The sequence below is a fragment of the Cryptotermes secundus genome, unplaced genomic scaffold (assembly GCF_002891405.2).
Source record: "Cryptotermes secundus unplaced genomic scaffold, Csec_1.0 scaffold745, whole genome shotgun sequence".
NCBI classification, from domain to species: domain Eukaryota; kingdom Metazoa; phylum Arthropoda; class Insecta; order Blattodea; family Kalotermitidae; genus Cryptotermes; species Cryptotermes secundus.
Window position 1 is genome coordinate 231,751 of NW_019719369.1, and position 25,110 is coordinate 256,860.

The 25,110-nt window shown below is 37.9% G+C and overlaps 1 protein-coding gene across 1 annotated transcript in view; it reads left to right on the top strand.

Moving 5' to 3' along the window:
* The window catches only part of LOC111865215 (hemicentin-1), a gene marked incomplete at its 3' end in the record, with an annotated part of 72,062 nt that overhangs the window by 14,860 nt on the left and 32,092 nt on the right, over positions 1-25,110 (top strand). The window contains exons 4-9 of the mRNA XM_023853078.2: positions 9,812-10,208; positions 15,244-15,428; positions 18,583-18,655; positions 20,947-21,091; positions 23,148-23,269; positions 24,204-24,350. Of these exons, the coding sequence (XP_023708846.1) occupies positions 9,812-10,208; positions 15,244-15,428; positions 18,583-18,655; positions 20,947-21,091; positions 23,148-23,269; positions 24,204-24,350 (1,069 nt within the window). The remainder of the gene's footprint in view (positions 1-9,811; positions 10,209-15,243; positions 15,429-18,582; positions 18,656-20,946; positions 21,092-23,147; positions 23,270-24,203; positions 24,351-25,110) is intronic.

Below are 25,110 nucleotides of genomic sequence, written 5' to 3' on the forward strand. Positions count from 1 at the left end.
ATCGAAAACCCGGTTAAGCCAAATTTTATTATACGGGCTGGACGACTGTGAAGGGTCGGAGTTCGAGTCCCGGTAGGGTCAAGAATTTTAACTTCTCCAAATCGTCCAGACCGGCTCTGGGGTCCATCCAACCTCCTATCCAATGGGTACCGGGGGCTCTTTCCCCGGGGGTAAAGCGGCCGGGGCGTGAAGCTGACCACTCACCTCCAACTAGTGCCGAGGTCAAGAAAATTTGGATCTATACATCCACTCCCCCACACGCCTTAATGGCGTAGGGCTTAATTCGTTGAGCAGAGGAACAACTTTACCTTTTACCTTTTAATACCTTCATAATACTATAGACCTACCTGTATTTAAATTTATTCATCCTCATTTCTATGTCATCTCATGGCCTATTTAATACTTTCTTTACATTACACTCAGTATGAATTAGTTATTTCAATCACTGTTCAACAACATCCAGCACTTTTTACGGTCACACTTAACACTTAAAATAATTTAATACTGTCTTTTGCTTTTTCGCGGCATTTTCCTTTTTACGGATATCCGTACGAAGCCTACGTAATATTAGCTTGTCACTTAATAAACTGTCCTCTTCACTCTCAAGATAGTCTAGTAAGGATTCCAAATGATTAAGCGCAGCACCATGTGATACTTTCTTACTGGCAACACTGTCCACCTCTTCCTCATTCTCACTTTCTTCCCGCTCTTCTGGCTGCACCCCCATTGAAGTTACGATTTCGTCACTGCTTAACATTTCGAAGCCCGGTTCACACGAGTCACAGTTAAACCACTCTCTTATATTTTCCTCGTTGACTTCTTCACCACCATGAACTTGGTTAGCCACTTTTGTCAATTTTATGGCTATCTCATTTTCACTGAATCCAGTGAATCCATGGATTTCGTCATCTTCATTAGTGATGAAAGGCATCAGTTTCTTCCATGAATTTTTCAATACAGATGGCTTTACTGTATCCCACGCTGTTGAAATCTCGTATATGGCATCTAATACTGAAAAGGACTTCCAGAAACACGTCAGATCATTGCCTTCATCGATGTACTTTTGTAGCAAATTTGATCTGTAGATTCTCTTCATACTTGAGATAACTCCTTGATCCATTGGTTGGATAAGTGCGGTAACATTAGCGGGAAAATATTTCACAAAAATATTTCCATCATCTGACCTCAGGAGACTTTCGTTAGGATGTGAGGGCGCATTGTCAATGAGGAGCACAGCTTTCTCAGGTAGGCCTTGGGATTTTAGATGGTCACGAACTTGAGGCACGAATTTAAAATCAAACCATTCTTTAAATATCGCTCTATTCATCCAAGCTACTTTCTGGTTAAAATAATGGATAGGCAGACTTGAAGCTACTGTTCCTTTAAAAGAGCGTGGTCTTTTCGCTTTGCCGATAACTACTGGTATTAGTTTGTGTGTTCCTGATGCATTAGAACAGCACAAGACTGTCAATCTCTCCTTACTGGATTTGTGACCTGGAGCCTGTCTTTCATTTTGAAATGCCAATGTTCTGGTTGGCAAGCATTTCCAATAAAGACCCGTTTCATCGGCATTATAGATTTGTTCTGGCAGCAGATTTTCACTTTTCACAAAACTATCAAAATTGGTGCAAAATTGATCTGATGCTGACAAGTCCCCTGACAATTTCTCACCTTGAATACTGATTTCTCGTATTCCATGACGCTGCTTGAAACGTGTTAGCCAACCGGAAGAAGCGTCAAAACTCCCTTCTAGTTCAAGTGCTTCGAAAAAATATTTAGCTTGTTTAGCACAAACTGGTCCTGTTATTGTTGTTCCCTGTGCCCTTAGTTGATTAAACCAGGTCAGCATCGCTTTGTCGAGATCATCGTATGTTGATTTCTTCATGGTTTTTCTCTTCTTCATTCCGCTTGAATTAGAAGACGAAGCAAAGGAAATTAACTCATTCTTTTGTTTTTTCAAATCACGAACAGTTTGTTCTCCAATACCGTATTGCATTGCTAATTGTTTAACTACAGCTCCTTTTTCCAGCTGATTGATAATTTCAAGTTTCTGTTGAATACTTAACACAACACGCTTCCTTTTAAACCCCGACATTTTGCTAACGCACTTGAAGATCTATATTAAGAAACTGATACTTACTTTCACAATGCACTCTCACACTGAGATGGTACCGTTAAATAACCTGGGGCGGTGTATTTGTCCTTGAAACTTTCCAAAAATTCTTGCATTCTTTCACCCCCACCCTAGAACATTGTGTTCGCATAACGGGACGAAATAATGCAGAGCTCGGTTCACACTAGTGCGAAAATAGTGTTACAACTCACCATGTGAAACAAAAGTGAATGAATATTAAACAACATATAAACTTAAAAAAAAAAGCCCCGGTTAAGCCGCAAACCGGTTAATCCGCCCCCGGATAATCGAGAGTTGACTGTATATATATATATATTTGAGATTTTATACATTTCATTATTCTTAATCTTTATTTAAAATTTGTCTTTTCTATATATCAGCACGCAGTAGCATGGTTGAAGGCAGGATTGAAATTTATGAACAGAAAGATTTGCACACAGGTATTACCAGAGACTAAACTCAGAATCTTCTGAATGACAGTTTAGTGTCATCAGGTCCCACACATCTGCTAGCATTTTTACCATTTTACACATGTCTCTGATTGAAGAGCATTCAATCTCTTCTTTCTCATCCTAGTTTTTCCTCTTTTTTTCTTTCTTTTCCAGTTTTCTCCTCTTTTAATGCTGGCTTTCCACACCTGGATGAACGTCTTTATTTGGAATCATCCCACAGCTTTCTTTCCTTTGAATTTTAACGTAGGTTCCTTTCAGTATCCGTGTTCTAGCCATCCCTTTTACATAAACAAAGCGTTGTAACCCCACACATGCAGATGTTGAATACTAGGAATGTGCAAGGAGACTCCATAATTTGATACATGATTGAGATTATAATTTGGAAACATTTCAGTAATGGAGACAAGAACTTGAATATTCTCTAGTAGTGTTATATTTCAGCATCCTGTTGCGTTGATGTATAACTTACATTCTTGTTTTCCGTATATAATGCAACAGTATTAATTTAACAACATTATTTCACACTTAATTTACTAAATGTTTGTTAAATGTTTAAAATGTCATTAAAAGTATTGAAATATATGTACATCCAGTGTTTATGCTACATGTTTCAGCTGCACAGGGCCATGTTCAGGCAACACATCTTTTAAAGGAGTCCACGGCACTGTGCACTTGGTCAATTTATATTCATTAAGACATGCCATTGTTGTTATTATTAATTTATATAATTCTGATGTAGGATGATTTTATAGGATGCTTTTTCTCCTACCTTATGTATTGTGGCTGTTTTCATGTCCCATTAGGTATGCCACTCCCTTAATTGTGTGTATCTAGTGTTGTTTCATATTCCTTGTACAAGAGCCACATATCAACATGCCTTAATGAATACAATCTGACCAAGTGCACAGTGCAGTGGACTCCTTTAAAAGATGTGTTGCCAGAAGGCTCTGTGCGGCTGAAACATGTAGCATAAACATTGAATGTACATATATCTCAATACTTGTAATAACATTTTAAACATTTAATGAATTAAGTGTGAATTAATGTGGTCAAATTAATACTGTTGCAATATAGAAGAAAAGCAAGACTGTAAGTTCTCTAGTAGACAATTTTTTTTATTGTGATCACAATTTATAACACTGTCCACCTTTCCAAATTCTCTAAAGTACACTATTTATGTCTATTACCAGCTCCTTCTAAAACCTTTCCAGTTCATTTGCCATCCTTAAAATCTTCTAGGGCTATAAGCTGTGTCAGCTGGTTAAAAATTACCAGTGTTTGAGAGACCATCTTTGTCCCCATAATCAGGGTCTGATGTACATGTTATTATATCAGAGGTGGTCTCTGAAATGTCAGTAAGTTTTAATCAGCTGACATGGCTGATGGCCCAAAAAAATGTTATCAAATTTAGCCCCCCCCCCATGAAACCTTTATATCTTACGATGCTGTATAGTCTAACTACTGACAGCACCAGATAATACACACAACACAGCTAGATCCTCTTTCTGTAGAACGTTTCAATAAACCATTGTGTTTATAACTCACTTCTAGGATCACTTTTTGACTCTGAAAATTGTGGGTACCAACTTCAGAACTTTTCTCACATGTCACTTCATCTAAAAATTGCCTGTTCAGGTGTCAGATATTTTTTTCACAGCTTATTTAGCCTGAAAAGTGTAAAAGTGATACAGTACTTTTGCTGTACTTTCTTGTATGTCAGGAAGATGCAATGTGGGCAGACAGAGGAAAAGAGACAAATCTCATTGACAAATTGTTTTACCCTTACATTATCAGTCAATATGATTCTGCTGTACTGGATAAGGAGATGTGCAGGTAAACTGAGAGAAAATCTTGATAAACCTTATAAGGTAATTGGATTTATAAAACCAGGAGCTGATTTATGTACCCTAAGTAATTCTGTAAAAGATACTATATTAACCTTAGGAAAAAATGATATTCTTGTATTTAGTGGAGGTGCAAACGATATCTCAAAAAATAATTCTAAAATGGGTCTAAGACACATTTTAAACTTTGTAAGTAATAATACTCATACTAATATTATTCTGTTTCAGATGACAAACCCCCTATATTGGGGTGGTACATTGTACACTGTAAAGATATGCATGAGAATTAGATGTAAAACTGACAATTTCCTTATCCAAATGGTTGTAATACCTGTATGTATAAATTGTTGAAAGATAATAATTGATAAATGATAAACATAGACACAACCTGGCAGATTGGTCTTGCGTAAGTAATAAGATAAATGCCTTTAATAGGAAACTGTTTACAATCGTGAAATATCATGAACGTGTCACAGTAATGAACTGTGATATAAACAGACACTTCTTTACAAGACAAGATATGCATCTGAACAGGAGAGGAAAAGAAGAAATACTTAAACATATAGCAGCAACCTGTATAACAATTTCTCAATCTAATAAAAATTTGACCCCAATTTGCTTGCTCTGGAAGGAATCTGAAAATTATAATGCAAATCTACAAGATGACAAGTGTCCAGCTATGAATTACTCAGTAAAAACAACTACAGAGCAAAAAAATGAACCAGTACGCAAATCAAACAGATTAAAAAAAACTACCAGGTATGAAAAATAAGGATTTTTTATGGTAAATAAAGGTGCTCCGAAAAGAAATATTTCCTTAAACGGAGTAACCAAAAAAAAAATGATATCAAATTCTTTAATATTTTTTATCAGAACATTAGAGGTTTAAGGGGGAAAGCAAATGAGCTATTAAGTCATCTACACACAGCCTCCCCCACACATATTATGTTTTACAGAACATCACATGAATTTTTTGGAATTAAACAGTTAAACATAGATTCTTGTAAACTAGGAGCAAACTATTCTAGAACCTTGTATGAAAAAGGAGGAGTATGCATCTATCTAGGCACAAGCTTGAAATTTGTAAATATAGACCTAAAAAAATATTGTAAAGAAAAAGATTTTGAGGTATGTGCTGTTAAGTGAAACCTGAGCTCCAACAGACTTTGTATAATTACAATATATAGAGCTCCAACTGGAAACATTGATACTTTCATAACAAAACTAGATAGTACTTATACCTCAACACAAGAATATATTATTTGTGGGGATATTAATATAAATTACCTTCTTGATAGTGAAAAGAAAAACAAATTAGATACCTTACTGAGAACTTATAATTTAATAAGTACAATAAATTTTCCCACCAGAGTTCAAGGAAATTCTGCTACGGCCATTGATAATATTTTCATCGATATTTCTAGAAGGGAATATTATTCTATAAGGCCTATAATAAATGTCTGATAATAAATAATTATAAATAATAAATGTTAATAAATAAATAATAAATAATTGTCTGATCATGCTGCACAATCCATAACATTTAAAACAATAAACATGAGAACACATGCTAAACGATTTAAAATAATAAGGAAAATAAACAAACACAATAAATGACTTTAGTTAAACTAAGTTATGAAACATGGGACTCAACATTTTCTAGTGATGATGTCAATATAATGTTTAACTTCTTTTTAGACACTTACTTGAAAATTTACTATTCCGGTTTTCCAAAAAGAAAAATTAAAATTTCAATTAAAATAAGTGATTGGATTACTATAGGAATAATAACGTCCTGTAAATGTAAAAGAGTACTCTATATGGCATGTAGAAACAGTAATTATTCAGAATTAAGAAACTACTGTAAAAAAACACTGTAAAATTTTATCTAAGGTCATTAAGGAAGCTAAAAAACTAAAATATGATAACAAAATTCCAAAAATAAAAATAAAACGATATGGTATATAGTAAAATTAGAAACTAATAAGGGGCCAAATAATGAAAAAATATCCGCATTAAAGGTGGATGGAAAATGGATTAGAGAAAAGGAAGTAATTGCAGAAACCTTTAACAATTACTTTTTATCTGTAGCTGAAAATTCATTCATTCATTCATCAGTAATCTATCAAGATGACAGGTCCACAGTCTCTTCCAAAACAGTTCCTCCACTTGATGTGATCTAGAGCTTTCTCCTTCAAATGAAAATATCCTCTTCTGTCCCCAAGGTCATCCAGCATCTTCTTACATCTTCTTCCTCGTCTTCTGGTCATTTCTATCCGCCCCTCTATCTTTCCTTCAATAACTTCTTTTAGAAGGCAGTTACCGCGTAAGATATGACCAATCCAATTAGCCTTCCGTTTTCTTATTTCATGTAGGATATTCCTCTGCTCACTGACTCTAAATAACACTTCTTCATTTCTCTCATTTCTCACATAATCAGTCCAACTGATCTTCTCCATCCTTCTCCAACACCACATTTTGAATCTTTCCAGGTGTTTTGACCTACTGCCCTTAGTGTTCAAGTTTCAGCCCCATACAAAGCAATGCTCCAATCAGCTGAAAATAAAAATGCAAAAAATGAACAAAATAATACTAATATTAGTTACCTTCCAGACCCTACTCCCATTCAGTATTTAATGAAAACTTTTATAAATCTCTTTCCACATATTAAACTTAAATCTTTATCAACTAAGGAAGTTCAAAATACAATTAAATCTCTCAAAGCAAAAACAAAAAACAAAAACAAAAAAAAACTCTTATGGATATGATGAAATATCCACTAAAATATTAAGAATGAGTTCATTTTTCATTAGCTCTCCTTTGACTCGCATATACAACAATTCATTATGACGAGGAATTTTCCCAGATCGTTTAAAATACTCAGAAATAAGACTGCTGTTTAAAAAGGGCGAAAAATCAAATATTTCCAACTATAGGCCTATATCACTTTTAACTTCGTTCTCTAAGGTATTAGAAAAAGCTATGAGCATTCAGTTGATTGAGCACTTAAATAACAATAACATTTTAGTGGAAGAACAGTTTGGTTTTAGAACAAAATCTTCAACAGAAGAGGCTATATACAAGTTAGTGAATGAAATCTGTAAGACCTTAAACAGCAAAAACTTAATATTAGGCATTTTTTGTGACCTAGAAAAGGCCTTTGATTGTGTTAATCATGAGGTTCTGTTGTCGAAATTGGAGTTCTATGGGATAAAGGGTAAAGCTGAACTATGGCTTGAATCTTATTTCAGGAATAGATATCAAAGGTTTTTAATTACAAATATAAATCTTAATCGCAATGAATTTTCGACATGGGGCAAAATTAGATATGGTGTCCCACAAGGTTCAATTCTGGGTCCATTGTTATTTCTCATTTATATAAACGCTTTACCCAAAACTAAGCGGCCTCTGTAGTCTAGGGGTAACGTTCCCACCTCATGACTCAAGGTACGCGGGTTCAAACCTGGCAGAGGTCGTGGAATTTTTAAGGGCGGAAAAATTCAGGGAACAAGTCCTCCGGGAGGGACTTTAAGCCGCGGGTCCCGTGTAGTAGATTTATGGCACCTAAAAGATCCTCATGTCTCTAGGAGACCTCTGAGCAAAATTAGGCAAGTTTCCTGCCCAAGTAGTTTCCAATGCCTCTGGTAGATGGGGAAGCATCGTGTACCTAGGGCCGACCTTATTGGCTGAACGGGGCTGATAGCACGCACCAGTACCGGTAGGGTATGGCAACTGGTAGAATATCAAAGGGGGACGTACAATAGATTAAATGAATGGTTCAAAGTAAACCAACTTTCTATAAATTTTAACAAAACCCACTACCTTTAATTTACAGCTAGAAATAATAATCCTAAATCTGAAATAAAAATTGTATATGATAAAGAAACAAATTACATCTATATCCAATATTAAATTTCTTGGAATATTCAGTGATAACATAATGAGCTGTAAATACCACACTGAGTATATTAGTTCTAAACTAAGTGCAGTCTGCTACATAATAAGATCGCTTAAACCATACACGTCCATAAATACCTTAAAAATGGTTTATCACTCTTATTTTAATTCTATTATAAATTATGATTTACTCTTTTGTGGTAACTCACCCCGAAGTATAAAAATTTTTAGAATGCAAAAGAATAGAATTAGAATTATGTTGGGACGCAGAAGGAGGGATTCGTGCAGGAACTTATTTAGAGAATTAGAAATCTTACCTCTGGCATTTCAGTACATACTATCTCTTATGCTCTTTGTGATAAAAAACATAAACAAATTCGTAGTAAATTCAGAGAGTCATAAAATAAATACCAGACAGCAAAATAATCTCCATCAGACTCTTGTAAAATTGAGTAAATACCAAAAAGGGAGCTACTGTTTAGGAACAAAGGTCTATAATAATCTACCACAACATATTAAGGATATATCGAGTGACACTAAGAGTTTTGAGGTACAATTAAAACAGTTTTTTTATATTTACATTCTTTTTATTCTTTACAGGAATATTTTGGTCATAAATTTTTTTAAGATGCGAGTAGTTGTCTTGCTTTACAATTAAAAGAAGACAAGATTGTTCAGTCTGTGTTCTGGTTTTTAGATGCTTATTTTAGATATACACAATCTTTATATTACTATATACTAGTCTTTATTTCAGTTTATTATATAATTAATGTATATTATACAAAACTCATTAATGATATTGTGTTTTAACTATTGAATTTTTGATTAATAGACTTGTATAAAACTGTACAAATTGTATAAGGTTTGCCATTACTTTTACTGCTAAAATTAACTTATTTATTATGTTGTATATGTTTATCAGTATTTTATACAAATGTGTATGCTATTGGATGACAACTGTAACCCTTAGTTGTGACTGTAACTAGGATGATCTCCACATCCGTATGAGAATGTACTCTCGACAAGATTTATGGAAGGTGAATAAATGAAATGAAATGAAATAATTTGTGTGCTACTGTGCAAAGTAACAGTTTTTTAAGTTCAAGAATGAAAAATTAACTCAGATCTAGAAGATATATTAACTTGGAATTACTGAGTTTCTGGACTTTGTCCATTGTTTTACATTCTAAAAAGAACATAATATTGAGGTTAACTGTTTCTAAAAGATGTGACTAAGTAGGTGACAACCTAACCATTCACATGGAGATGGAAACAATTCAAGATCCTGAAACATTGTGTTTTAATTTTAATAATATTAGATGACAGACAACTCAAGAATGCCAGTGGTCCAAAGCAAGAAATTATCATTTGAAATGAGATAAAAATTTTATTTTCTTCATCTGATCTCAGAAATTCAAGACTTGCACAAACCTATTATTAAATATGAAGCTTATGAAACTAGTTAATTGTATCCTCTGTTACAGGTGCTGCAATTTTTGCAGCTCTCCTTACAGTCCCGTAAAGTGAACTTGCTGTCTGTCAATAAACCCGGACCCTCTGTGGATGAACACAACTTGTTTGTAGATGAATCTTTGCAAGAATTTACTGTGTCAGTATCAGGTCTAAACCCTCACATTGGTGTGGTGAGCCCTGAAGGGAAACCTGTACAGGGCCCTCCAAAGCTGAATACTGTACTGTCACTGCAGAACATTAAAGCAGTGAATGTTATTGAGCCAGAACCAGGACAGTGGAAGGTCAAAGTTGGCAGTGACTCAGAACATTCAGTAAGGTCAACTGGCCTTAGTGATGTCAATTTTAACTTTGGATTCTCTGTTGTTGTTACTGACAAGATGGAGGAAACATACCACAGACCACTGAAAGGTGAGATTTTATGCAGAATCATATACTAATTAAAATTGGCCCTGTGCTTTTTTGCATCGTGGGATCATTCTGGTCTATATAGGTTCTCGTGAGAACAGAATAAAACAAGCCGAGATAGGATAAAGAAATGAGCAAGGCGGAAATACCCAAAACATATAACCAAGTCAAATAACAGCAAGGAATAAATATAATATATAAATAAAGAAAAAAATACAAAACATGATGTAAATACCTGTTACAAGATCATTGCAGAGTTTGCTTTTCTAAATTTCAATACCATGTGGAAGAGTAAATTTGGATAGTCGAAGATGACCTCGACCAGAGGTCCAAAATGAAAACGACCTACCCCTTCGACGGTTGGGAAGTCAAGAGCCCTTAGCTCCACTCCATAGGCCGCGAAGCCGGCTCAGCAAGGAAGGAGAGAGGGGGAAAGACAGTTGACAGGAGAAGTGCGCACATAGAAACCACGGATAACTAAAAATTGGCCCTGTGCTTAACTAATTAAGCACTACGCCATGAAGACATTTGAGGAACAGATATATAGATCCACATTCTCTTGATCTTGGCACTAGTTGGAGGTGAGTGGTCAGCTTCACACCCTGGCCCTTTAACCCCAGAGGAAAGAGCCCGTGGTACCTGCTGGATAGGAGGCTTGGTGGGCTCCAGATCTGGTCTGGGTGACATGGAGAAGAAAATATTCTTGACCCTACCGGGACTCGAACTCCGACCCCTAGGCCATCCAGCCCATAGCCAGTCACTATATGACCGAGCTACCACATATTAACTATGTGTGTGTGCGTGGGTGCGTGCATGTGTTTATATATATATATTGTAACGTGTCTTGACACTGAATACGCCGTAGAGATCGTTAATTGGTTTATTGAACAATCTACAAGTAACGGCTACAATTACTTATCACACAGTTGCGGGGTTTCACACTTTATAACCCTAATCGCATTAATCTGTTAACACTGTTGCGGGGTTTCACGATTTATAACCCTATGCGCAAATCAGCTCAATCTGTGTTCAGTAGTCTACACGTTTACAGTAGGGGAGCTATGTATCACTGTATCACACACTCCCAATTACACAATTACAAGTCCGGTTCTTCTTTCCGCGACGGCTGCTATACTCCAACTGTATTCGGCTGACTGGAGAAATGTTGATAACACACTTGCTCGTCTACTACTTAACTTTGCGGTAGCCACATTACAACTGACTCGCAGCCGCTGTGCAGCTCACTTATATAGCCGCAGTGCTTGCCTGTTGCGTAATGAGTGCCACGTCATCCTGTTACGTCACCGCTGTTGACTCGCGTTGCATAGCTACCAGGTTGNCTTAACTTCGGCTCCGCTCGTGACGTCACCGCGGGGAGAGTGACGGGGTGATGACTCGCCTATTACGCGAGCGCTACGTTACCACCACGTGCCGCTGGGGAGGTAGGGGTCCTTTGTTGCGCAACATGTCACAATATATATATTGCTATGGGTTATTTTCGAAAGTTGTCATTATCTGGACTGAAATACAGAATTGCAGGAAGAGTGATGAATGACAAATTGAAAAAGCCTTGATCTGATGGAGGTACTATCCCAACATCTGCATGGAGGGTCTGAGGAAAACAAGAAATCTCTGTCAGGATAGCCAGTGTCCTGGCTGAAATTTGAACCAAGGTCTTCCCAAGTACACATCTAGAACAATACCATTATCCCAAGCTCCTCAGTCACATAAATTGGAACCTGTCTTCTCATTTTAATGTGTTCCCTTGTTGATTTTGTTTCATTCCTTAAATCTGAAATTATTTTTTTATCACAACTCAGAATCATAACTGAAACTTCTCATTTTACAAACCATCAGGTAATCAGCATACAGTATTTGAATTTGAAAGGTTCTAGGTTCATTCCTGGCTGTTGTCACATATCATCATCATCAGTAATCTGTCAAGACGACAGGTCCACAGTCTCTTCCAAAACAATTCCTCCATTTAATGTGATCTAGAGCTTTTTCCTTCAAATGACAGTATCCTCTTCTGTCCCCAAGGTCATCCAGCATCTTCTTACGCCTTCTTCCTCGTCTTCTTGTCACTTCTATCCACCCCTCTATCTTTCCTTCAATAACTTCTTTTAGAAGCCAGTTTCTGCGTAAAACATGACCAAACCAATTAGCCTTCCATTTTCTTATTTCGTGTAGGATATTCCTCTGCTCACTGACTCTAATTAACACTTCTTCATTTCTCACATAATTGGTCCAACTGATCTTCTCCATCCTTCTCCAACACCACATTTCGAAACTTTCCAGATGTTTCTGTCACATATATTGTAAATAATAAACAATAAAAATCTGTCAGTGAATTAACAACAACTGAAGACAGATGAAATGTGTGTGTGTGTTTTATGCAGTAATATGGATTAGCAGCACTAACTAGAGACAGCCTGAAGATGACCACAGTAGAAGGCAATAGAGTTTACCCATCTTTCAGTCAGTATTGCAGTCCCAACTCTTACAAACACGTCTCTAATGTTCTTGTTCTTACTGTACATTGCAAGCTCATCAATTTTGTCTTTCAGATATTCCCTCTTTTTATTCCTGAAATGCCTGCTGGTTTCACATCTTATATTGTTCAGATTATCCCTATTCATTTTGCTTGGATCTTATAACAACTGCAATTTGGCTTGTTTTCTTTGGTCTAATAATTTTGAGCAGCCTTCATCGAACCATGGCTTATGATTATTCAGTTCATAGTAACCTAGACTCTCTTTGGCAGAAAAGTTTCCCAAGCTTTAGTAACATCCACCTCAGTGTCCAAGTTTTCCATGGCCACGAATCTATTTGAGATTTCAACACGATACTGCTCCTTACCCTCTACCTCATTTAATTTCTTGAGATTGAACCTCTCCATATGAACTCTGTGTGTTGTTTGTTTGCTCACTGCCAGTCTTTCCCTAACCTTGGCCACCACCAGGTAGTGGGCAGTATCACAATCTGCTGCCCTGAATGATTGGACATCAAGTATTCTTGAGTGCCATCTCCTATATATCAAAATATGGTCTATTTGATTGTGTATCTTCCCATCAGGGATGTCCAAGTAAATTTATGGATGTTACAATGTGGGAACATTGTACTTGACAGTAAGATTTTTTGATGTGGCAAAGTTTACTACTCTTAACTCCATTATGATTACTAATTTCATGCAAACTTTCATTCACAATCGTTGGTTTGAAAATGTCTTCCCTTCCTACTTTGGCATTGAAATCTCCTAGCTAAATTTGCATAGGGTACTTCGGGAATTTATCAAATACATGTTCTAGTTCTTCATAGAACCTGTCCTTTATATTATCAATTTTATCTTCTGTTGGGGCGTGAACATTCATAATGATTATATCACACCAGCGACCTTTTAGTATTATATATGATATCCTATCACTAACGAACTCTACCCTCTTAACTGCTGATACAATTCTCTTAATGTATGAAAAAACCAGTGCCTGATTCATGATTTTTATTCCCCTTTCCATAGAAAAATGTATATTTGCCTGCTGGTGTGATGCCACCTCTGTCCCATCTGACCTCCTGTACTCATACTAATCTAACTTATATTTTAAGATTTTTTCCACCACTGCCCTGAGCGAATCTGCCCTGTACATACTTCTGACGTTCCCAGTACCGAATTTCATGTCCATTTTCTTTAGCTTAGGTCGTTTATCCAGAGAATCTGTCTAGGTCTGAGGCTTCTTGAGAACTTTTGTAACAAGTTTATTTTCTATGGTGAGGAGTTGTTAGCACCACTCCCAACCCCCAAACTGGAGGACCACCCCTTGTCGGCTGTCCGCAACTGCTTATTTAATATATTCGCAGCTCCCCTCCATACAATATCCAACATAATTATAGTACACATAAGCATTATATTATATTGCAGCATCCTGTTGCATTGTGCATAAAAGTAAGAGACAAAGAGCCTTGAGAAGTGTGAATTCAGTATATGAATGGTGTTGCACAGAAACGTCGAGGTGAGACTACTGAAACTGGAACACTTGATTGTAGATGTCACAAACTTTTATAGATTTTGTAATATTTTTCTATTTAAATAATTGTTATAAATATGCCTGCTATGTGGTTCCCATTGATAGCTCAGTTGATATAGCGACTGGCTATAGGCTGGACAACCAAGAGGCTGGAGTTTGAGTCCTGGTAGGGTCAAGAGTTTTTACTTCTCCATGTTGTCCAGACCGGCTCTGGGGTCCAACCAACTTCCTATAAAATGGGTACAGTGGGCTCTTTCCTGGGGATGAAGCTGACCACTCGCCTCCAACTAGTGCCGAGGTCAAGAAAATGTGGATCTATACATCAACGATCCCATATATCTCTATGGCATAGTGCTTTTTAAACACAAGGATGACTTTGCCTTTATGTGGTTCCCATTATGAATGTTTAAACAATTTAAAGCCCTTTTTTCATGGAACATCTGGGAAGCACTGCTTTTGGGCATAAATTATCTTCTTAATAGTGGAAATGTCACTAACATATATATAGATATTTACGGATAACATGCATATATATTTTTAGGTATTGTCAGAAGCAGGTACTGGAAACAGTGCTACATGCCATGAGACAGAAGCCACTGAACGAAAACCATTTACCCATGTATCAGCAATCCACTTGCAAAGAATTGGTGGAAGAAATTAATTTAAAACACAGTATAAAGATTACTAAATTGTAAAGATATAGTCTCTTGAGTTGTAACACAATGCAGTTCATACAAAACACAGCATTCAATGCTTTGGAGGGATATATCACCTCCATCTTCAGGCTTGAAGAGTGAGTCAAGCAAGAAACCAACAAAAACAGTCAGAAAGCTGGTTTCTTGAATATTGTAGAATTTTACCCTGAAGATGGAGACTATATGTTCCCCTAGAACATCATTACAACCCAGAAGGCCATGCTCTTAACAGTTACAGCCAAAAGAACCTAAAATTAAACATTTTATGTACAATTAATTTTATTGTATAATGTGTTTTCTTGTGTGTAATGTTGTTTATAGGTGATAAGAATTCAGTATTAGTTGCACCCACTCAGCCAGACGTGGTGCATAACCTGACATCTCTGAAGTTAATAGACTTAAAAGGAAACGAGTTTCAAGAAATCCCACTACACCCAGTTCCTGATAAGCCTGGCCTCTACCAAGGATCCAAGTTTCTTCTGCCTAATGATTTCTTTCACCTAGGTGTAAGTATTCAGAGATACTGAAATATGATAACTCTGGAGGAGGGGGTTACTTCCTTGAAAATCCCTGTTGTAGGATAATCCACAAGTGATGAATAGGGGAGGTGAGAGAAATAGAGAGTTATGTTCTCCAGGGACATAGTTGCACCCATTAAGGCCTATGTAAGTTGCATAAGGAAGAACACAGCTGTTTCATGATAACAGTTGCACAAAGCTATTATGGAATGGTGAGACAGTGTGCACCATTGCTGTGACTGGTACATGAGAGAGAGATGCTGGATGATTTGAAATTACTGTCATTAGTAGGGGTGCATGACATATAAGACAAGTTTTGGATTTTAATTAATTAATTAAAATCATTTGAAGGTCTATATGCTGTTAAAGGCAATGATAGTAACAAGTACAGCAATGAATAATAATGAAGTAAAAGTTTTTCTTCCTGCAAGGAAGCTTGCCTAGGTCACTGCAAAAATCCTCCCTATTTTTATGTAAGCATTCCTTGCATCTCTGTAAAATGTTTGTATTCCCAGATTTTGAAGTCCATTCTGATAATAGAGCAAACTTGAGATTAAGATTTCCTGTTCAAGCCTTCTGAAGAATTTTTGAGGAGAATGTTCAAGCGTGGTACTCATTTCATCCAATTTCTCTTCATGACCACTCCAAATGGTTTTTGATTTCTCTTTCTCTGATGATGACCCTGTTTGTTTCAGTTTATTTACAATTCTAGAAGTAGTTTCCCTTTTCAGGACTGTAACAGCCTGGAATTTAAGCCTATACAATTCTCCTTACATTTCTTTTACAACTTTTTTTGTTGTACATGAACACTTGTCCTTCTAATGGGTAAATCACATGTGGCATGCAGGTACAGGAAATAACACAGCTGAATCATGACTGCTTATCAGACAAATCAGATATAGTAGCAGTAGCAACATGAGGCTCAAGATTTATGAATGCACAATCTTCCTTCATGGTAGCTGGGAATAAATTAAAGGGTGATCATAATGTGCATATTCATTTACTTTTACTGCTCTGCTAGAAGTGTGAATCTCTGTAGGTCAGCTGGATGGTGGGGAACAATTGTGTCTACTGTCAGAGCAGTTCAGGTGATTTACTGGAAGATCTCAAATGATCCCACTGCAAAACTAAGCCGAGTTTATAATGGAAAATGAGTTTGTACATTTTATTTATACAACATAAAATGAAGGGCAAAATATAGGCTATCATGTGACAAGTGTAATTATGTAATTTATACACATTATTAGTAAAATTCTTTCTGTTTTTAACTAATTAAACACTACACCATGATAGCACAGGGAGGATGGTTGATAGTTCCAAGTTTCCTTGACTTCAGCACTGGCTGGAGGTGAGTGGTCAGCTCCATGTCCTGGCCACCTTAAAACCAAAGAAAGAGTCCCTGATGCCTACTGGATAGGAGGCTGGGTGGCTCAACAACCAGTCTGGACAATGGGGAGAAGAGTAAATTCTTGCCCCAAACCAGGACTCAAACTCTGACCTGTCAGTTGTCCAGCTTGTAGCCAGTCACTGTTCCATCCAGGCATAGATGGAAGGATAATATTAAAATGAATCTCAGAGAAATAAGATGGGGTGGTATGGGCAGGATTAGTGTGGCTCAAGATAGGGACTGGTGGCAGGCTGTTGTGAACACAGTAATGAAATTTTAGGTTCCATAATACTGTAACATGTTGCGCGACTGAGAACCCCCCTCCACCCTCCTCTCCACGGTAACGTAGCGCTCCCCGCCACTCCCCTCCGCGGTGACGTAACGCGGTGACGTAACGCGCAACGCTAACGTAACCGTAATCAACGTCCTACTGTGACGTGGCACTCATTACGCCACAGGCAAGCACTGCAGCTATATAAGTGGATGCACAGTGCGTATCGATCAGTTCGAGTTCGAGTTCCAGTGTGGCTACCGCCGAAGACATTCCGAGTTATAAAGTAACAGCCAGCCGACTACAGTTGGAGTATAGCAGCCGTCGCGGTAAGAAGATCCGGACGTGTGTGCGATTGTGTAATTGGGAGCGTGTGATACAGTGATACAAAGCTCCCCTACTGTCAACGTGTTACTACTGAAGACAGAGTGAACTGATTTGCGCATAGGGTTATAAATCGTGAAACCCCGCAACAGTGTTAACAGATTAATGCGCTTAGGGTTATAAAGTGTGAAACCCCGCAACTGTGTGATAATTAATTGTAGCCGTTATTTGTAGATTGTTAAATAAACCAATTAACCATCTCTACGGCGTCTTCAGTAACGCAAACACGTTACAATACGTTGGAAAATTCTTGGGTAGCTGACCAGCTACTGGCTTCTCAAGAAGGACTCATCTCCGTGGAGTTAGGTAGTTAGTTAAATCTCTTGGAAAACTCACTTGAAAGGCAAATGAAAAGAAGTTGGGAAGATAATATTGAAGTTGGTCTCGTGGAAATAGGTTTTGGAAGCAGGATCATGCTCAGTGCCAGACTTTGATATTAATGATATTGTCACATATCCTGGTAATGCAACAAGAAGTTAATGAGTTCCAGATTAGATGAAGTGATTTATTGGATAAGTTGTTTACAGTTACTCAAAAATTACGTCTTCCTCATGATGCAACCTGACTAGTCTGTCGTCTCTCGCATTTCATCTTCACCCTGCTATTCTGTCTTCAATTGCTATTCTCTCTTTCCACTGCTATTCTTGTTGACATGTCTTCCTTAGTTCTTAGCTCTGTTGGTCTCTTCTGCTCTCAGCTCTGCTCTGTTCCCATCTGTTCTCTTCTGTTCTGTTGTCTGCTCTGTTCTCTTCTGTTTTGTTCTATTATATTTGACAGTAAAACAGTCTAGGAAATACCTTGTTCAAGGGTTCCATTTTGCGTTTTCGATGCACTGGTAGCTAGTGTATTTGTTGCAGTGGGAACCGCACTAGCTCTGGTTTTCAGTTCCATGGTAACAGTCCGTTATATATGCGCTGTCATGTGAACATGTTAAATTGTCACCCAGACAGCAATGCAAGACCATGACTACCGAGCCATTGTCTAGCAATGGATGCCCGCTCTGAGTCAGATATTCTGACTTTTAGGCAGCATGCCACAATATCATAACTGTCAGTTCTGCTATCACAAACTTTCTATTATGCTGTGGAAATTTTTTTCAGGTTGATGGATTTGATAAAGATGGCTTCCCCTTGAAGAGAATATCACCTACGGCAATTACTGGACAGAGTCCAGGTAAAGGTTGCTTAAGCTGCATTGCAGTATCATGGTAAAAAACAGAGATCAGCCACACAGACATTTCTAGGGACAGCAGGACAGTAATGTGCTGCTGGGCCTCGTCAGTACAGTCATTCATGGTTCCAGGCCCCATGTGGACCTGTAACAATATTCTTGTTCATTCCAAGAACAATTCTGTGCTTTGAAATGGGACTTTTCTGTGATGAAAGGAGCAGCAACTGGATTAGGCGATTTTACCCTTATGTGGGCAATATAAAAGAATTACTGTAAAATTCAGGATCAATCCAGAAATTTACTCTCACAGACATTTAGGATAAATATTTCAATTTTTTAAACTTGTATGGGAGCCACCCACATTGAAGCAAGTGCTAGCCACTCAGCGAGGACCATAGCAGTCCCAGCGTCCAATGGTTCAGGCACCACTAGCAACAGCATATAAAGATATATCTGACATTCTAGTCAGTCACAGGTGCCCTTACATGGAGACAGCTCCTGTGGGAGCAGACAGCAACAGCAAGTCTCCTATCGTCAGCACCATCAGCTGACAGAAGGAAGACTGGTCAGCTCACAGTCACCCAACTGCCAATGCAAGGAAGATCAGCCCACTCACAGTCACTCTGTGCTACCACAACCAACATCCCACACATGAGGGGCAACATAAATTGAGCAGAATATGTAGCTGTTTGCTTGTGTCACTGGTGTAAGGGGATGTCTGATATTATGGTTACTTCTCCTATTTTATTTCAGATCATGCTAGTTAGATAGTTAGTTACTGGAGAGGGTGGGTTTCCCCATGCACTTAGACCAGTATTGGTCCATTGTGCTTCCCTCTATGATATTCTACCAGTCTCTATACCCTACCGATAATGGTGTGTACCATCGGTCCCGACTGAGCCAGCGAGTTCTGAACTGGCTTGGCGGTATCTAATGCTTCCCCCATCTATCAGAGGCCTTAGAGACTGCTGTTGGGCGAGAAACGTCCTTGAATTTGGCTCAGTGATCTGCTTTGGAGATGGTTCTTTTACGTGCTGTAAAGCTACGACATGGGAACCAAGGCTTAAAGTCCCTCCTGGAGGACTTGTTCCCTGAATTTTTCCGCCCTTAAAAATTCGACGACCTCCGCCGGGTTTTTGAACCCGCGTACCACGAGTCATGAGGTGGGAACGTTACCTCTAGACTACGGAGGCCGCTTCAGATCATGCTATGTGTTACTCTTATTCAAGATGACTGGGGAGAGTCCAAGAGGCCAGCATGTGCAAGCAGTTTTCCTGTTAAGTTTATTTTTGCCTACCTAAAAGTTGTTTCTCTATGTAAGATTTTATTACAACTGTGGATGAAACAGCTGATCACAGCAGCTGCGTGGTCTAAGGCATGAACTGTCTTTGTCTGCTTGAACACTGGGGTCATGGGATCGAATCCCACTAGAGGCATGGATGTCTGTGTGCATTTATTCTGTGTGTGTGTTGTTCTGTGTGTTGGTAGAAGCCTTGCAATGGGCTGATCCCCAATCCAAGGTGTTATACCGACTGTGTATAGGATTAAGAAACTGAGAAAGCAGCCGAAGTCCAGAGGGCTGAAGAGCCGAAGAGAGAGAAAAAGGCAGTGGATCAAACATGTTTCCATAGGAATGAATTTTAGCTAATAACTTTGCGAGATCACATTGCAGAATTTCACAGTATGGACACATTTTCAAGAGTATGTCCCTTCTTTGATGTGGGAGCAGGCTATGCATCCTTTCAGTGAGTAATTTCAGGCAGCAAAGGTTGTATATATGAGCTTGAGTCTGGGCAGTATTCCCTCTCTTTCTTCTACCCTACAACATGGATACTGGCTATGAAATCTTCATTCCAAACTCTTTGCTACACCAAGCAGATTCTGAACACAGAGTCTCGGTAATTACTTTGATTTTGCTGTTGTTACTTTTGATAAAGATCAGCTTCATTTATATGTTAGATCTCTTTAATCCAGAATATTTCTTTACTAGTTAAAAATTTAGAACCGTTTTGTAATTCTTTTCTGTAGTTTTCTCTTTTGTATTTGTTTCCCTTCTTCCCAATGAAAAATCCTGTTCTGTGTAATATGATTGTATTGTGGCTTGTTTGTAGCAAAATTTTATTGTACAAAATTGTGGCATTGCAAGGACTCATCTGTTTTTTGTTTGGTATGTTTTTTTTTCATTTGCCTATTTTTATGTATATGTAGATTCAGTAATACTGTATAACATGATCTTATTGTGACCTGTTTAGTAAGAGGGATTCTCAGTATGTTGTGTCCTTGTATGTGTGCAGAGCCACCAGTAGTACACATGAAGCCTGAGGTGAGAGGGTGGCTTAAGAGACCTGTAAGGATGCAATGTCACATCGAATCACTCATCCCATTCTCAGCTATGTGGTTTAAGAACGGAGTTCCACTTACAAGCCGTGAGAATTATAAGTAAGTTGACTCTGTTTTAATCACACTTCCTCCTTTAACCATTTAAAGACCAGTGGTTACTATATGTACCACCTGCCTTAACATACTAAAACTCTGTGTTCAGCCTGCAGAGAGTATCTGTGTGTTCCATATAGTTCTCACAATAAACAGTGACTGTTTCCCTATACAGCATTAACTGGTTGGGCTTTGTAGAGGAGATGTTGTGTGTTTCCCTTGAGGTATGAATTGTGTTATTAAATAGAATGTAGATTAAATTCAGATTTTAAACTGTTAAATTGTCAGCATGGAATGTCATAGACTGCACACTACACAGCTGCCAATTGCTGCTGTTGAATGCTGTCCATTCCATGTAGATGGCTACTCATAACTAGTGCAACCATCTCACAAATAATATTTGAAGCACCTGAATTCTGCTACCATACTCTTCGAGATGAAGTTAAAGGCTAACATTTGGTGTATGTTGGCAATATTTATTAGTTTTTGTTTGCGTAAATGATCTTTCGAATAATTGATTGTACGTAAATCATCTCTTAATAGACATTTAATCGGTTGGTAAACACATCAGATGTGAATCTTTAATATATTTCAAACAGATATTTTCTTAAGACAGTAATTTTGATTCTCATGATGATTAAATGACAGCATTATTACCAGTTACGGAGCCAGTGTTATTTAACATATATGAATTTAAATCCCAAGTGGAAACTCCTTATGTTCCATGTTAGGTGCTGGAATTTAAATTTATCATGCAGATGAGCTGAGTTGTGTAAACTGTAAATGTGCATAAGGAACCATGTGATGCTAATAGCAGAGTCCCATTTTAAATGGTATATTGCTTACTGTGAAAACCATACTTAAGTGAAGAATACTATTCTCTGGGATGTCATACTGTGTAGTCCAATGAAAGGTCACCAGTGTTGCAAAAAAACATCCCCCGCAAGACACCAAGAAGAAACATTTGAGGCTCTCACAGCAGTGGTTAGGAAGAGAACTGTTCTCCGGGATATAACTTCTTGTAGTCCAGTGAAAGGCAACCAGTGTTTCAGAGGAACATATTGTCCCCATCTTCAGGGTTGAATAAGCCAAGGAAGGAGTACACGAGCTTGCCACTTGCTTTCACGCTGGTATCTTCCTCATCTTATTCAACCCTGAAGATGGAGACAATATATTCCTGCAAAACTTTGGTAGACTTTCAGCACACTACATGGAGTTATATCCCAGAAGATGGTGCTCTTCAGGAAGAAACAGTTGGCAAAACTTGCTATGCTTGCAACCTGCTTCTTGCTGGTTTCTTGCTTGGCTTATTCTTCAGCCACAAAGATGGAGGAGATATGTTCCTCCAGAACATTAGCGAAATTCTACTGGACTACATGGTGTCATATCCAAAAGGATAATACTTTTAATAGTTGCTGCTATGAGAACTTCAAATCCAATGCAGTTTAATGATTATGAAGCCATAATATTCCAGAATGCCAAGTTGGATTTGTTGCATAAGTGTTCTGTCTTTGTGTACGTCTATGTCTGTGTAAAACTACAGATTTTGAAGTTTTCATGGCAGAAAATATTAAGATTATGATACTCTGGGATGTGATACTGTGCAGTTGGTAGATAGGTTTCATCGTTTTTGGAGGATGTCTCCTTCTTCATGGTAGAAGAAATGAAGTGAACAAGAGAAATAGTATGTAGCATAGAGAACAGAGGATTTGGATCAGTGCTGTGAGTGAATCAGTGTGGGAACCAGTGACCTAAAAGGGGGAACTTTCTCAATGGAGGAAAAAGGAAAAAGTTAGAAAAAGAAATTATAGACTACAATGAAGAATCATAAGAAGAAGAATGTGGAAAAAGAAATAACAGGAGGAAGATTAAAGTGAGGAATGAGGCAAATGCTAAATTTGATTTGTTTCATTCTGCTCCGTCACACTAACAATTATAAACATGTCAGTCTGTCAGATATATCAGTCAGGTTAGAATGTGTACTATTTTTTTTTTTTTATCTTTTACTCCATTTACACTCATTTGATAAATATTAACAGAAACGGTTTTTATGTATTTTCAGACAAACTGCAAAGTTATTTTGGGTTCTCGAGAATCCCACAGTAGCAGATGAAGGGAACTACAGTTGTCACGCAAACAATGTTGCTGGCAGGGCATCCAGTGGAACTTGGCTAACAATCACAGGTGTGGTGAAATTCAGTATTTGACATTTCCTTTGCAATAGCTGTGTCAAATGCATACATACAACATCAAAGTATAACTAATGGAACATTCACTCTTTTCACCTATTCAATGATATTTTTACTTTTGGTCCATATATCTGATGGTGCACACAGTAGTGTAGTTGGATGATGAATTCTGGTACAAGCTGGAAGGTTGCAGGTTTAATTCCCGATGAGATCATTGGATTTTTCAATTGACCTAATCCTTTCAGCCGCACTATGGCCCTGGGGTCGTTTCACCCTCTAACAGAAATGAGTATCAGAAATCTTCCTGGGGGTAAAGTGCAGCTAGCATATAAGGCTGACAATGTCACCGCCATCAGTGAGCCAATTTTCTAAAAAATTTGGGTGCCTTGGCGTCACACAACCCTATGAGCCTCCACGGCCTGTTACACAGATAGCTTTACCTTTATCTTTGCCATATATTCAATATGTCAATTGAATCACTAAATACTGTTCAGGTAAGCAGTCACAGTTCTAAAGTAAAATGAATAAATTTGCAAACTAGTACATCATATCCAATTTGTGTGCGGTATAAGATATTGTTCCTTTCATGTGCCACAAATTTTTTCACAAAATGTTTTAAATGATTCAGTTTTTAGTAACTTAGATATACTGCAGTATTATCTTATATTCAGTCTTCAGAGGACTCAAAAACAGTGGGAGGAGAGGAAAGAAAAATTATAAAGCTCTCCAGTTCAAAAGAAAAAATGAGTTTCAAATTTGGGTTTTGGGATTCAGGTAAATAAGCTATTGAAAATAAATCTCGCATTTAATTTGATTTGTACATTATATTCAAGATTTGATGAGGCACTATGAGACCAGATCATGAAATAAACTAATTTAGAAATGTCACTAGAAGATGTATGGCTTTCATATCACTGTTGTTTGTAAAGGTCCACCACCGCATGTTGAAACTCCAGCACAAGTTGTATCAGCACTAAACAAAGCGGCTGCCTTGGACTGCATAGTGGAGAGCCAACTGCACTACAATGTCACGTGGAGTAAAGCACTGGTGGAAACAATAACAGCTCCTGAAACTGGTAGGGAGATTGAAGTGATAGTCTCACTATTTGTATATTTGTACATGCAGTGTCCTTGTGTTTAATTAATTAATCACCACAACATTACATGTTCATGAATTTAAGGTTTTCCTTGTTTTAACTTTCAGCTTCAGTAATATCAAAGTTAATTAAATTACTTCAATTCAAGATATTCCTCAGTTTATGATTCAGATCCCGTACGTTATATACAGATTATACTGTCTCGTGTTGGGTATGTGATGTGACAAATAACTTCACGTCATCTTGGATATAGAGAATTTATTCCACATTCGCTCATACACTTATACAATTCCCAATTACAATTACTGCCATTGGCAGTATCACAATTACATCGACTGCTAGACTTCTGCTGCACTCGGCAACTTCACGATCCGCACTGTGTCACTCCTGATCACACACTCTCTCACATACTGCTCAGCTGGCTTTTTATACCATTCCCTGTTGCCTCATGTTACAGCGGTGTCCCTTTTATGTCACAGTGGGAAGTGCTGTTACATCACCGCGGGGGAGGGGGACAGAGTGTTGACTGACCTGTTACCGTAGCGACAGCGCTCTGATGCTCTTACATTACCACTGGCGGGGGAGGGGGTATCCTGCATAGCGCAAATATGTCACAATACATATTGTGACATGTTGCGAAATCTGAGCCCCCCCCCCACACCAGCAGTGACGCGGTGGGTGAGTCAGCGCTCCCCTCCCACCCCTCAGCGGTAACGTAACGCTCGCGGTAATAGGCGAG